The sequence below is a fragment of the Eublepharis macularius genome, chromosome 10 (assembly GCF_028583425.1).
Source record: "Eublepharis macularius isolate TG4126 chromosome 10, MPM_Emac_v1.0, whole genome shotgun sequence".
NCBI classification, from domain to species: domain Eukaryota; kingdom Metazoa; phylum Chordata; class Lepidosauria; order Squamata; family Eublepharidae; genus Eublepharis; species Eublepharis macularius.
In genome coordinates this window covers 17,182,216-17,194,585 of record NC_072799.1, presented here as the reverse complement: position 1 = coordinate 17,194,585, position 12,370 = coordinate 17,182,216, and the positions used below count along the sequence as shown (strand labels likewise).

The 12,370-nt window shown below is 42.9% G+C and overlaps 1 protein-coding gene across 1 annotated transcript in view; it reads right to left on the bottom strand.

Annotated features, from left to right (window-relative positions):
- The window catches only part of CDS1 (CDP-diacylglycerol synthase 1), a 29,376-nt gene extending 21,042 nt beyond the window's left edge, over positions 1-8,334 (bottom strand). Inside the window, exon 1 of the mRNA XM_054990097.1 lies at positions 7,315-8,334. Within this exon, the coding sequence (XP_054846072.1) occupies positions 7,315-7,377 (63 nt within the window). The 5' untranslated portion in view covers positions 7,378-8,334. The remainder of the gene's footprint in view (positions 1-7,314) is intronic.
- Positions 8,335-12,370: the final 4,036 nt, after the last annotated feature.

Below are 12,370 nucleotides of genomic sequence, written 5' to 3'. Positions count from 1 at the left end.
TCCCTCCCTTCCCAGACTCCATCCCCAAATCTCCAGAAATTTCTTTAAGCAGAGTTGGCACCTCTGCTCTAACCCTTTGCCTTCTGGCTACAACCACAACTGACTTCTTCCAAGAGCCAAAGGAGCCAAACTTCAACAGATTTTAAAACATACAGGTCTTTAATGGATTTGTCTGTCACCTGTGTATACACGTAAGGACACCAAACAAGACGACATGGATTTAGTTGTAACCCATATCCATTTAATCCAATTTGGTTTGCTATCCAATAGTTCTAAATTACATTTGGGATTCGCTCAAATAGAAAGGCCTTCATGAGGGGTGAGAAAAACTATGCCCAAATTTGAATCACCTTATCGACATGGTTAGCAAGAGAGCTTTGCCAGCAGGGAAGATATTGGCCTCTAGCCAGTGGTGCCTTCGGCAGAAACGCTACAAAGGCAAACTTGAAGTTAGAAAGGGCAAATAAAAACGATCTACTACTCTCACAATACTGCAGTTCTTGCCTCCTCTTACAGGATATTTGCAAGGATCTTCCTATTGCAAGCAGCTGTTTTATGAATTGCTGAGTTACATTAACAGTCCCACTATGCTCCAGTCCCATAGATACAGATCACCACAAAATAAAAGTTGGTTCAGATGTGAAAGAGCTTTTTGTTCACGTGTGCCCTTTCTCTTACATTCAGCAAGTTACTTGTTGTTCGCCATGAACCATAGTTTACTGTTACATCTGAATAGGAAATACATCTTGAAGCCGGTTCACAATCATGTACAAAACATAATCCACCAGATCAGATCTAATGAGATCCTCAAAAAACAAGATCAGGAGTACACAATAAATCAACCTCTAAGTAAACATTTTTTTCATTTACTCTTGAAGTGACTAGGTGCTTTTACGAAGTGCTATATATTTGAAACCAGAATAAATATTATACATCTAACCCAAAGCAGCTGATGAGCTAGGGGAGTCAGCCTCATAGAGCAGGCCACCAAATGAAGATGCCACCCACTCTGGTCCCCAATATATGCCTTAAGTTAGCAGTATCTGGAAGAACAGCAGCTCTGAGCTTTCACCAATATAATGGTGGGCAACATCAAGAATTGCATCTTTCTAGCCTCTGTTACTAAAGATGTAAGGAAAGGGAATATCCTTCCTTAAAAGATAGCATTTGCAGTCTAGCGCAGCCACTTCCATATTACTGAAGTTGGCAAACTCTTTACAGAACTCTTGGCTGGCTGTCTATAGAAAACCGATTTGTGGTTCAATGCATTTTCAGCTGCTAAAGTGGTGTTTGCGGCACCAATTTAAAGTGGAATACACCGGGTACAGAAAATCAAGGGCTTCTCTATGATTATGTAAGCAACATCATAAAAACAATAATTTTAACCTTCTGCTTGATTTCTCTTCCTGGATATTTTGAAATCAATTATCGGAGACAATACTGTATGTTTTGAGATGAGGACTGTGGCTCAGAGACAGAGCATCTGCTTGGCATGCAGAACACTGAGGCCCAATCCCTGACATCTTCAGCTGAAAGAGCCAGGTGACAGGTGATGAGACTCTGCCCAAGACTCTGGACAGCCCCTGCCAGTTTGAGTAGACAAAACTGATCTTGATGGACCAAAGGTCTGATTCAATACATGGCAGTTTCATTTAGTCATCTGGATACTCCTGTCTTTTTATTTGCCTCTCTTTTCCCGGTGCCAGCATGCCAGAGAACAGAAGTCCGTTCTGTCTGTGCATCCCACAGACAGATCAGATGTTTGGATTCCAAATATAATTGCTTGAAAGTATTATCGGCATTCTGAACTCTGCCTTCCCATAGTAAACAGGCTGCCGTGCACTGCAATCCTATATAAACTTCCTTCTAAATAAGTTCCACTGAGTTGAATGGCACTTAATATCAAGTAATTGGACAGAGGACTACAGCTTCTACTACATGATCTACACTGCAAACCAAAATCGAGTCACAACTTTCTCAGTGCATTAACTTCAATGGACTTAAAAGGTCATATCTCTGCTCATGGTTGTATTGTTAGATACTTCTGTAAGAAAAAAAATGTATGAGGATAATATAAGGTGCTTCTCTATTAATGTACTATTACAAAGCTTGCAAAAGTTATTAAAACCAAGTAAGAAATTGGATAGAAAGTGGTGTTTTAACCTACTTTAACAACAACAACAAACAACATCCAATTTATATACCGCCCTTCAGGACAACTTAACGCACACTCAGAGCAGTGTACCAAGTATGTTATTATTATCCCCTGTGAGGTAGGTGGGGCTGAGAGAGTTCCTAGAAGCTGTGACTGACCCAAGGTCACCCAGCTGGCTACAAGTGGAGGAATGGGGAATCAAACCCAGTCCTCCAGATTAGAGTCCCGCCACTCTTAACCACTACACCAAACTTAGAATATAACAGTGTGCCTGTCAAAACAGTGTGCTTGTCAAAAACTAGTGATTATATAATACTTTGTGTCATTCTGCTTCTCTTTCTGCACATATATTCAAACAATATTTAACACACATTTTTTTAAAAATCTGGTTGTGCTATAGTCAAGAATACATTGTTTCCAAAGATGTCAAGAATCATAGAAGATGCAACCTTTCATAGAAAAACTTCCCATAAGGAAATCATCTATAAAAGTTCACCAAGCTATTTTCAGGCTTAGCACTGAATTCAACTTTATATTAAAAGTTCAGAAGAAATTCTATTCCAAACCAGGTCTAGTTCCGTTTGTTTTTCTGAACTGGGGTAGTAGAACAATGAGATAACATATGTGAAGTAACCTGAACACTTTAAATGAGCTATCTGAATACTTAGTATTACTCTTTCTATTTTAAACTTTCTCTGTAGCAGTTTGGATTTGTAAATCCCTTACCTTGCAGAGGAGGTACCTTTTGCTGAATGTACCTTACCTTGCAGAGGAGGTACCTTTTGCTGAATGTACCAGATGTTGTAACAGACTGCAAATGGAATGCATCTTTATCTGTTGGGACTACTAAAGTATGAAGAATCTACCTTGGTGCTATGCTCTCCAAGCCAAACAATTTTATATTTTAAAAAAATCAATTCCAATAAGACAGCCACCAGATCAGAGAATATGCTGCAAGCTCTTTTAGAGTCTACTTTGAGGTATAAATGCAACAACATATTTAAAAATAAAATGCAAGAAGGGTTGACGTAACATGTGCTTTATATCCAACAGCTTCCCATGAGCTGCTATTGAGAAAGCTAGGTCTTATGTTGCCTGACAGGCACAGCAGCACCAAGCGCTGGACAGTCATGAGGACAGAGTATGCATAACACTGTAGGGGATTTCCTCTTCAACATTTATCTGACCACCCCAGCCCTTCACCATCATCTGTGTCAAAGCCTCAGCACCATCGCAAGCTGCAAGTACCAACCCAGTAACCAGCTAGTTCTGGGAAGGGAAAACAGAATGGCATGAACCATGCAAGATTCTCTAGCATTAATATCAACTTTTAGTAATGACTTAAATAACTGAAGAATAGTCTCTCCCTGTTTGCTCCCATATACGACTTCTCTAGTTCAAGTGCAAGCTAGCTGAACCAAAGGTTCCAACTAAGTAGTGACAATCTCTCTCTAGTATAGTCATCCAGACTCTCTCTGAAATTATTTACAAGTACTGTTTTTAGAGGCAATAAAAGACTATTCCTGAAGAACTGAATGCATGCTTTTGATATATGAGGCTCCAAATCTGATCCTCATCTGGGCAGCCACTTTCAAACCCAATGCCCGTCAACAGTTGACAGGATGGGGGGGAGGGACTATTCATGTGACTTTATTTTTTAAAAAAATTATGCAGCCTTCCACCCAGTTCAGATTCCCCAAAGCAGAAAAACATCCAAAACGTTTTAAAATGGAGATATATAGATACACACATACACATGAACATGAAAGGAGAGTCTATCAGGGTCACTAAATAAATGTCAATCAACACAGAAAAGTCTTCACTTGCTGGCAGAAGACAGTGATAGAGGGAAGTAAACAAATCTCCCTGTGGAGGGAATTCCACAGTTCTGGTGCCATGACTGCCTGTTCATGAGTTGTCACCCATCTAATCTCAGAAGGCAAAAGAATCCAAAGCAGGGCCTACAAAGGTGACCACAGTGGTAGAATACGTTCACATGGGAGTAGGTGGTCCTTAAAGTATACTGGCCCCAAGCCATTTAGGGCTTTGAGGGTTAATACCAGTACCTTGAATTGGGCTTGGAAGCAAACTGTAAGCCAATGTAAGCGGAACAAGACTGGAGTGATATAATCACTATGACCGACTCCTCAGCATTCTGGTCTCTGCAGTACTCTAAGTTACATAATAACAACGGTGCTTATATACCACTCTTTTAGACAGATCAGTGTCCAACTCAGAGCAGTGAACAAAGTCAATATTATTATCCACACAATACAGCTGGGGAGCTGAGGCTGAGAAGAGTAGCTTATCCAAGATTACCTGCTGAGCTCATGGTAGTAGCAGGATTTGAACCAGAAGAGTGCTGATTTGCAGCCCAACCACTTAACCACTATGCTACAGAGATGTAAAGCACTACCTGGGATTATAAATGTGTTATATGTTTCTTTTATCTTCCCCATGCTAATTTTACTTTACCAGTAAAAGGTTGTACTTCCGCTTGTCACATCATCCAGTTTTTAGAGTTGGAGAGCTTGGAGTTGATTTGTAGAGATCTCAACTTCATTAATTCACATATTCCAATGAGGAAAGCAGGTGTGACCCATCAGGGGGTACATGTCTGGAAAGTTGCAGCCAGGGTCCTACTCAAAATAGCCAGGCCTGAAGCTCAGGGAACCCTCCAAAGCCACTTTGGATGTGGTACAAAGTATTCTTATTGAAATGCAAAACCAGTGACCTCTTCACCCGCATGAGAAAGTGCCTCAGCTGAATACCCAGAGATCTCTATATCCTGGCTTTAATCCATGGAATATGGCAAAAGTGCATTATAACTCAGGAGACTGAGCAGGTTTTTGTGACAGACAAAATAAAATGCAATGGGACTCCAAAAGACTTAAGGCTGCAGTCCTAAGCATACTTAAAAATAGCAAGTGCCACTTAATTCAAAAAGGACTTGCTCCGGAATAAGCATACGTATAATCATGTTGGATGGCTGCAATCTTGCCCCAGTCATGTTGGATGGCTGCAATCTTGCCCCAGTCCATTCAGTGGCTTTCAAATTACGTATTCATGGAATATGCAGATGCAGAAGAACATCAGGTGTGTTCTAGATCATGCTCTATTTCATTGTAGGATTGATTACATGATGCTAGAGATGTAACTAGCATAGAAGGCTTTAAAAGGCCGATTCATAGTAGATATGTCCATCAATGGCAACTAGCCCTAATGACTAAAGGGAACTCAACGTCCAGAGGCAGTAAAATTCTGACTGCCAGTCAGTAGTAAGGAGACAATGTCAGAGGCATCTCTATCTCTATCCTGTTTGTTGGCTCCCCTGGGGGACAACAGGCTGGCCACTGTGTGAAAAAAGATGCTGTAGTGTAGGACCACTGAGCCTATCCACCAGGGCACCTCTTACGTCATGTTTTCGCAGAGGGACAACAGTGTAGCATGGCTGACTGACTGCCCAGTCTCCTGCATAAAACAAAGCTTAGTTCTCACAAATGGTAAAGACAGAGTCCGGTCTGGATTGTATTAGTTCAGACTGATGCTCACATAACAGTGAGCTCTTCTTTTTTTAAAAAATCCCTAATCCCTATACAAGAAAACTAGAATATCAGGGCACAAACAAGGCCAGAAGTATTTTTCCCACCATACTACTTTTCAGCATGCAGGGAATTATTTTTCCATGGAGAATCATTCAACCATGCCAGCACACAACTGCAAACTGAAGCGATACAGTCTGAACCCAAGCTTAAATCCCAATTTGCTAGTTTAAGAACTAGCCCTGAGTCCACATCTCAGAAAATGCTCCAGCTTCATCTAAATACATTGAGTTTTCTTTGAATTACTGGAGAAGGAGTTCCATAGCAATATTAAGTTGAAGCCAACTGGCCTGCTTCCTAAAACACATTCAGCAGATTCAGAACACTGAACACAACTAAATAATAAACCTTTTTAGGAGAAAATGTAACGTATTTCCAGTAATCTATGTTTTGAACTTATATGAAAAGACAGCATGTAATCGTAGATATTTTTCCATCTTCCTTTTTTAAAAAAATTGTTGTAGATAATTGAAGTGCCAAAGAACAAGAGACTCATCAGTTCCTGTTTCTAGTTTCCTCCTGGCACAGAAAGAACTGCTGCAATATTTGGTAGCATGCGCTCCTTTAACATTAGCCTCTTACTTTCAATAAGACACATTTACTGTGCCCTATCATCAATTCAATTTATATTTAGCACACTTCACATGCACCTTTCAACACATTTGCTACATTAAAAAAAAACCCAAGCTCAAATCAGACACCATTCCATCCACCTCCATCTTATGGCCTTATGCACAATATTGAATGTGTGGATTTTTTTGAAAAAAGCATCTTCATTTAAAATTGCACACTTCAAATCAGTTAGAGCCCAAAGGCAAAGGTCTGTCAGTTTTGGAAAGTCTTAAAACATACAAGCTGTCATTAACGTGTTGAAATAAACATCAGAGCAAATTCAAGATTGCATACTTTACTTCCTTCTCTGTACACAGGTTCAAGGTATTAATGATCTAGCTGTTTACACCCTATAGCTAATCTAAATGTCATGGAGGAGGAGGAGGAGAGTTGCAAGGAACAGCCTCCTACGTAGAGTACAGACTGCAGGTAGAGAAGGTATGGCCTCTTACTGCAGAGAGACGGAACTGTCACATTTTTAAAGCTTCACAAACTCACATATTACACTCTGAACACTAAATTAAAAAGGGGGAGGTCTCTTTCTCCACACATATATTCTTAGCTCATAGAGTCACCTCTGATAAGTCTTAAACACTGATAAGTCTTAAAGAGTCATTGGGAAAGAGGTGCAACTTCCTGAGAGAGAAGGGAAGAAAACAAACACCTGACTTCAAATTCGTTACTCAAGCATTTCTTGGAAGGTGAAATTATAACTGAGTGAAAGAGGAGATGGCAAAGTCTCGCTCCCAAACTGTCACAGTCATTCAGGAAGGCAAGCTCAGAATGTGTTTAGTTACAAGGAAGAAGCAATTTATCACACCCCAAACAGAAAGAGTGGCTGATCCAACAGATATAATGCTACATATTCTCTCCAAAAGTAGACCTCACATCTTCCAAGCCCCCCTACCTGGAGGCAGGGAGAAGCTGGAGCCCAACCGAATTTACCTTGTCAGTGATGCTTTCGGCTTCATGATCTCCCCCAGCTCCTCGCTTCCTCAGCTCCGACATTTCCCTGGTGTAAGGTCAATAAACAGCAACAGCAAAAGCAGGGAGGGAGGAAGCAGGATGTGTGTGCATTCACAGGGCCAGCTGCCTATGCAAGGGGATGAGCACTGACCCTAACCTCAAAAAGTTCAGGCCGCCTACTGAAAAAGCTCCCCACGGACCCAGACCAGAAATATCCCTCTTTTTAAAAGGCTCTGCAAAGACTAACGATAACTCTAAAGAGATCCTACAGAGGGTTTTCTCATGACCCCTACAAGGCAGCCCTAAACAACCACCCCTTCAGAAAGACCCCTGAAAGAGACTATCCTTCTTTAAACAGCCACCCCCCACCCAAATAAGCTTCCAGACCAGATCTGCTTCTTTCGGGGGGGGGGGACCTGCCTTCTCCCCCCTCAAGCAAGCGATTCCCAATCAAAGCCCCACTTCGAGAAACTCATCTACACGAAATCTCTATTTTAAAAATCCAGTAATAAAAAAACCAGTCACCTCAAACCTGTTCACCAGGTTTTAAAAAGGGTCACCTCGAAAAATTAATAATTTTTCCACCTTTCTCAGGTGAGGTGCAAGACTGGGTCTTCCCCTTCTCCTTTCAAGGTCCTCAGAGGGGGCCCCTCACCAAAACTAGGGCTCCCCCCATGGGTCTCTCACACACGCCCTCCCCTCAGCAATGCGCCGCTTTCTCCCCACTCATAGAGGGGGGGCGCCTCTCCTCCCCCCACCTCCAACCACCTTCCTCTTCAGGGCCCTTCAAGGGGGGGAGGCACCTCGCGCTCAAGCGCCCCTCCCCCCAACCGGCGCCAGCGCGCGCTCCCGCCGTCTCCTGCGGGCGAAGGCTCAGCAACGCCTCCCGGCAGGCAGGCACGCGCCCAGCTGCCCCCCTCCCCCCCGGGACGCTACTGCGTTGCTAACGCCACGCGCATGCGCGCCGCCGCTCACAGGGGCGACTCCTCGAAGGCAAAGCTCTCGCGCTCTCCCCTTCGCGCTCTGCCGTTCCGACCGTCGCTCAGCGTCCCGCCCCCTTTCCCAGTCACGCCCCCTGGTGTGATGTATTTCGCCCCACCCCTCTTGCGCTCTCGGAAGAGAAAGTCGCCACCGCGCTTGCGCAGAACGAGAACGAAGAAGGCGCGGGATTCTTTAACTGTGTGCTCCTTTGGCTCCAAAGGTGTAGCTGCAACTGCAAGAGCCGCGTTGGGGAAAGTGGCAAGATGGGAAGGGACCTTCGATTCTAGGCTTGGTTGATGCCGTTGAAAGTTCTGGCTACAAAAGTAAAATGTGAAAGGAGGGGGAGACTGAAAAATCTCCAAAGCATATTTGGGGATTTATTTCTGAGTTGAGAGACAGTGGTGTCTCCCTCTTTAGTCCAAAGAGGGTTATCTACACTTGTTTGTATTTTTTTTATTGTTTTGTGCTTGAACTGTATTGATTGTTCATTTACTGATAAATGATCTGAATTATTATTATTATTCTGCCTTTCTCACTGAGACCCAAGGCAAGTGAAATACGATATAATCAACAGTTGGGACGTTTGCTGAGCAAAAGACAATGGTGGACAACGGGACATTCAGTGAGCAGATACAATCGAGAAAGTTACCTGAAAATTTGAAACAAGCATAAAGCTGAGGACAGAGACGCGATCTTTCTGAAACAAAGCGTAACTTGTTAACATGGCATGGCTTTTAAACTTATATCTATTTACCCTATGGCATTGTTTATGGAAATATCCTTGATACTGATGTATTGTCAAAGGCTTTCACGGCCGGAGAACGATGGTTGTTGTGGGTTTTCCGGGCTGTATTGCCGTGGTCTTGGCATTGTACTGTGACACTGAGAGATCTCTGTCTTTTGGTGCTACACCTCTGAAGATGCCAGCCGCAGCTGCTGGCGAAACGTCAGAAACTACAGTGCCAAGACCACGGCAATACAGCCCGGAAAACCCACAACAACCATCCTTGATACTGTATTGAAATGTACTTGATACTGATTGTACTAATCTCGTACTGTGTAATCCACCTTGAGTCTCAGTGAGAAAGGCAGACTACAAATGACATAAATAAAATAAATAATAAATAAATGATTAGCAATGTGGAAGCTCCCTAGTAGGAGCATATATACATCAGCAGATAGTATCCAATAGCATAGTCTATATTCCCTTCCCCACCAAAACACACGCACAAGTGGGTGAAAACTTGTTTGTTCCTCCTGGTATTTCTTTGGTGATCCCTTCTGACTGCCTTGTCTTTTGATTTGCTATTTAGGGTCTTCTATAGGCATTTCAGTTCTGATTTTAACTTTTTAAATATGTGCAGGGAATTGTGTGGAGGAGCATTCGGAGCAGATCAAGGTGCAGTGTAAGGTGAAGGCTGATGCACCTTTCATTGTGCCCGTTACATGGCATGCGTCCAGCCTTCTATATCTGCTAAAATTGACAAATAGGGGGACCTGTGGGAGTTGATGGGTGCATTGCGGCTTGCAGGAAACAGACCTGCAGACGTCCAACACCTAAATAGCCACCATGTGAATATGTTTAAAATTCTGACTATGAATTACTCCAAACGTAAGAATGCCCTTGCTGGATCAAATTGGCACTCTGTTTGCATCCAGAATTTCTGACAACACAGCACTCAGTTAAATGCCGAGTCTGGCCATTTCCTGTTACTCAGAAGCAAACTAAACTCTGTAGACAGAGGCCCCCATTTAGACATCATGTCTAATGACCGTTGATAGACCTTGAATGTGTTCTAATCCTTTTTAAAAGCAGAGCTAATGGTCATTGTGGAGTCCTATTGAACTGCAAAGCATATGTCAGCTACTCATTGCCAAGTCAAGCAAACCTTTGTCACACTACCCATACAGCACATACAGGATGGGCTTCAAGTTTTGTGGGGCCAAGGCAAAATGCCATCCTGCCAAACCCTCAAGCACTTGTGCATTTACAGTCATGGTGTACACACACTTTTTCTCTCTTGCCATCTCTTTGGTTGGTGCTTTAAAAAGGTAAAGGTGTGTGCAAGCACCGAGTCATTACTGACCCGTGGGGAACGTCGCACCACAACGTTTTCTTGGCAGACTTTTTACAGGGTGGTTTGTCATTGCCTTCCCCAGTCATCTGCACTTTACCCCCAGGAAACTGGTGCTTATGGGGCATGAAAGAGGGAGAGTTGAATATAACCGACCTTGGGTGCCCCTCCTCACCAGAAATGTACCTGTAACCTCACAGGTGACTCTAGTGATCTCCCGTTTCCCTCCCCTGGGAAGGGCAGTTTTGGGAAGCAGTGGAGCAGGTACTCCTTCAAGTCCTCCCCAGTTGGCCGTTTGGGGTCAGAAGTGGGCTTTCCTGAGAGCCAAACTACAAGTGACGTCTTACGCAGGTTGGACACTAGTCGGCTTCCCTCAAGTTTTGATGGGAAATGTAGGCATCCTGGTTTTACAGCTTGGCTCTCCATTACAGCTGCAAGACCAGGATGCCTACATTTCCCATCAAAACTTGAGGGAAGCCGACTAGTGTCCAACCTGTGTAAGACGTCACTTGTAGTTTGGCTCTGAGTCTCCAAGACTCTTGCAGCTATCTTGTTGTGCTGATTCCTAACTCTCGACTTGCAAACATACATATGAAATAATTTGTCTGCAACAAGATCCATTTTTCCTACATGCAGTCAGACCCCTTTTATTTGTGCAAATGCATGTGAAGGACTGCGGAAGAAACAAATAGGTGTGTGTATCATAACAGAGAACAGATAATGTATTTGCGTTAAAAATCACTCAGAATACGAGTGGCAAAAGGTTCTGAGTAAGTGATGTTTATTGTGTCAATAGATTTAATGGTATTCACGGTGTACTTCTAACCATTCCTAACTCTTCTGCAGACAATAAAAATATTTGACTTTATAGGAGCAATTTGAGTCATTTGACCATAAAACAAGCTCCCCAGGAAGATGAGGGGGGAGGCACCATCCTCGGAAACTTCTAGAAGGTGCTATGAGGCTGTTTAATTTGCCTTAGCTTTTAATGGAGTATACATGGCAGGAATTTTATTAGCCTGGCGAGGAGGACAACTGGGTTTTTATTGCTATTTGGTGTATTGTTAAGGATGTGCTGTTAAATTAAATGACAATAGAAACCCAGTTGCCCACCCCTGCGTTCCAAGCTAATAAAATGCCTGCCACTTATATGACATTATTAGATGTTTTAATTATGTATTGTGCCCTGACCTGGACTAGCCTGATCTCATCAGAACTTGGAAGCTAAGCAGGGTTGGCCTTGGTTAGTACTTGAATGGGACCCCACTAAAGAAGTCTGGGGTTGCTACACAGCAGCAGGCAGTCGCAAACCTGTTCATCTCTTGCCTTGAAAACCCTATGGGGTTGCCATAAGTTAGCTGCAACTTGTCTGCACTTTACACACACAGTTATATATTGTGAGTTGCTTCAGCTATGGGGGACAGCAGGACGTAAATATTTAAATAAGACCCACTGTGGCAGTTACAGGAGAAGGCTGAGTAGGATGGAAGTCTGAGGTAACTGTACTCTAGGTGCAAAGCTTTATTAATTTTAGGATTATGTCGTAATCCTAAATGCCTCAGGTCCCCTGTAGTTGCGTAGAATCTTTCTAAAATGCCCTCTGCCTCTCACGAGCCTCTCTTTAACTTTGAACTAACAACTGCCACCCCCATCACGAGAATGGGGGACACAAAAGTTTAGCTTGAAGCGCCTGTGGTATGTAAATTGTGTGCCCCCACAGGTCTCTTATTCAGATGTTGTTATAACAATATTGGATGTATTTATGAGGTAAATTTAGTTCCTCTTTTCCTATATGACTCGACAGTTAAAACACAAGTGTAGGCAAAATAACACATTTTATTTAACAAAACAAAAATGTAGTCTACAGAGTAAGTGTTAGGTGTGGAATGTTTCAGTTTATATGAGTAAAGTGACTCCCCTGTTGTGACCCAGCCGTTACAACAACCTTTCTCTCACGAGGTTGTACCTGGGCCTACCTA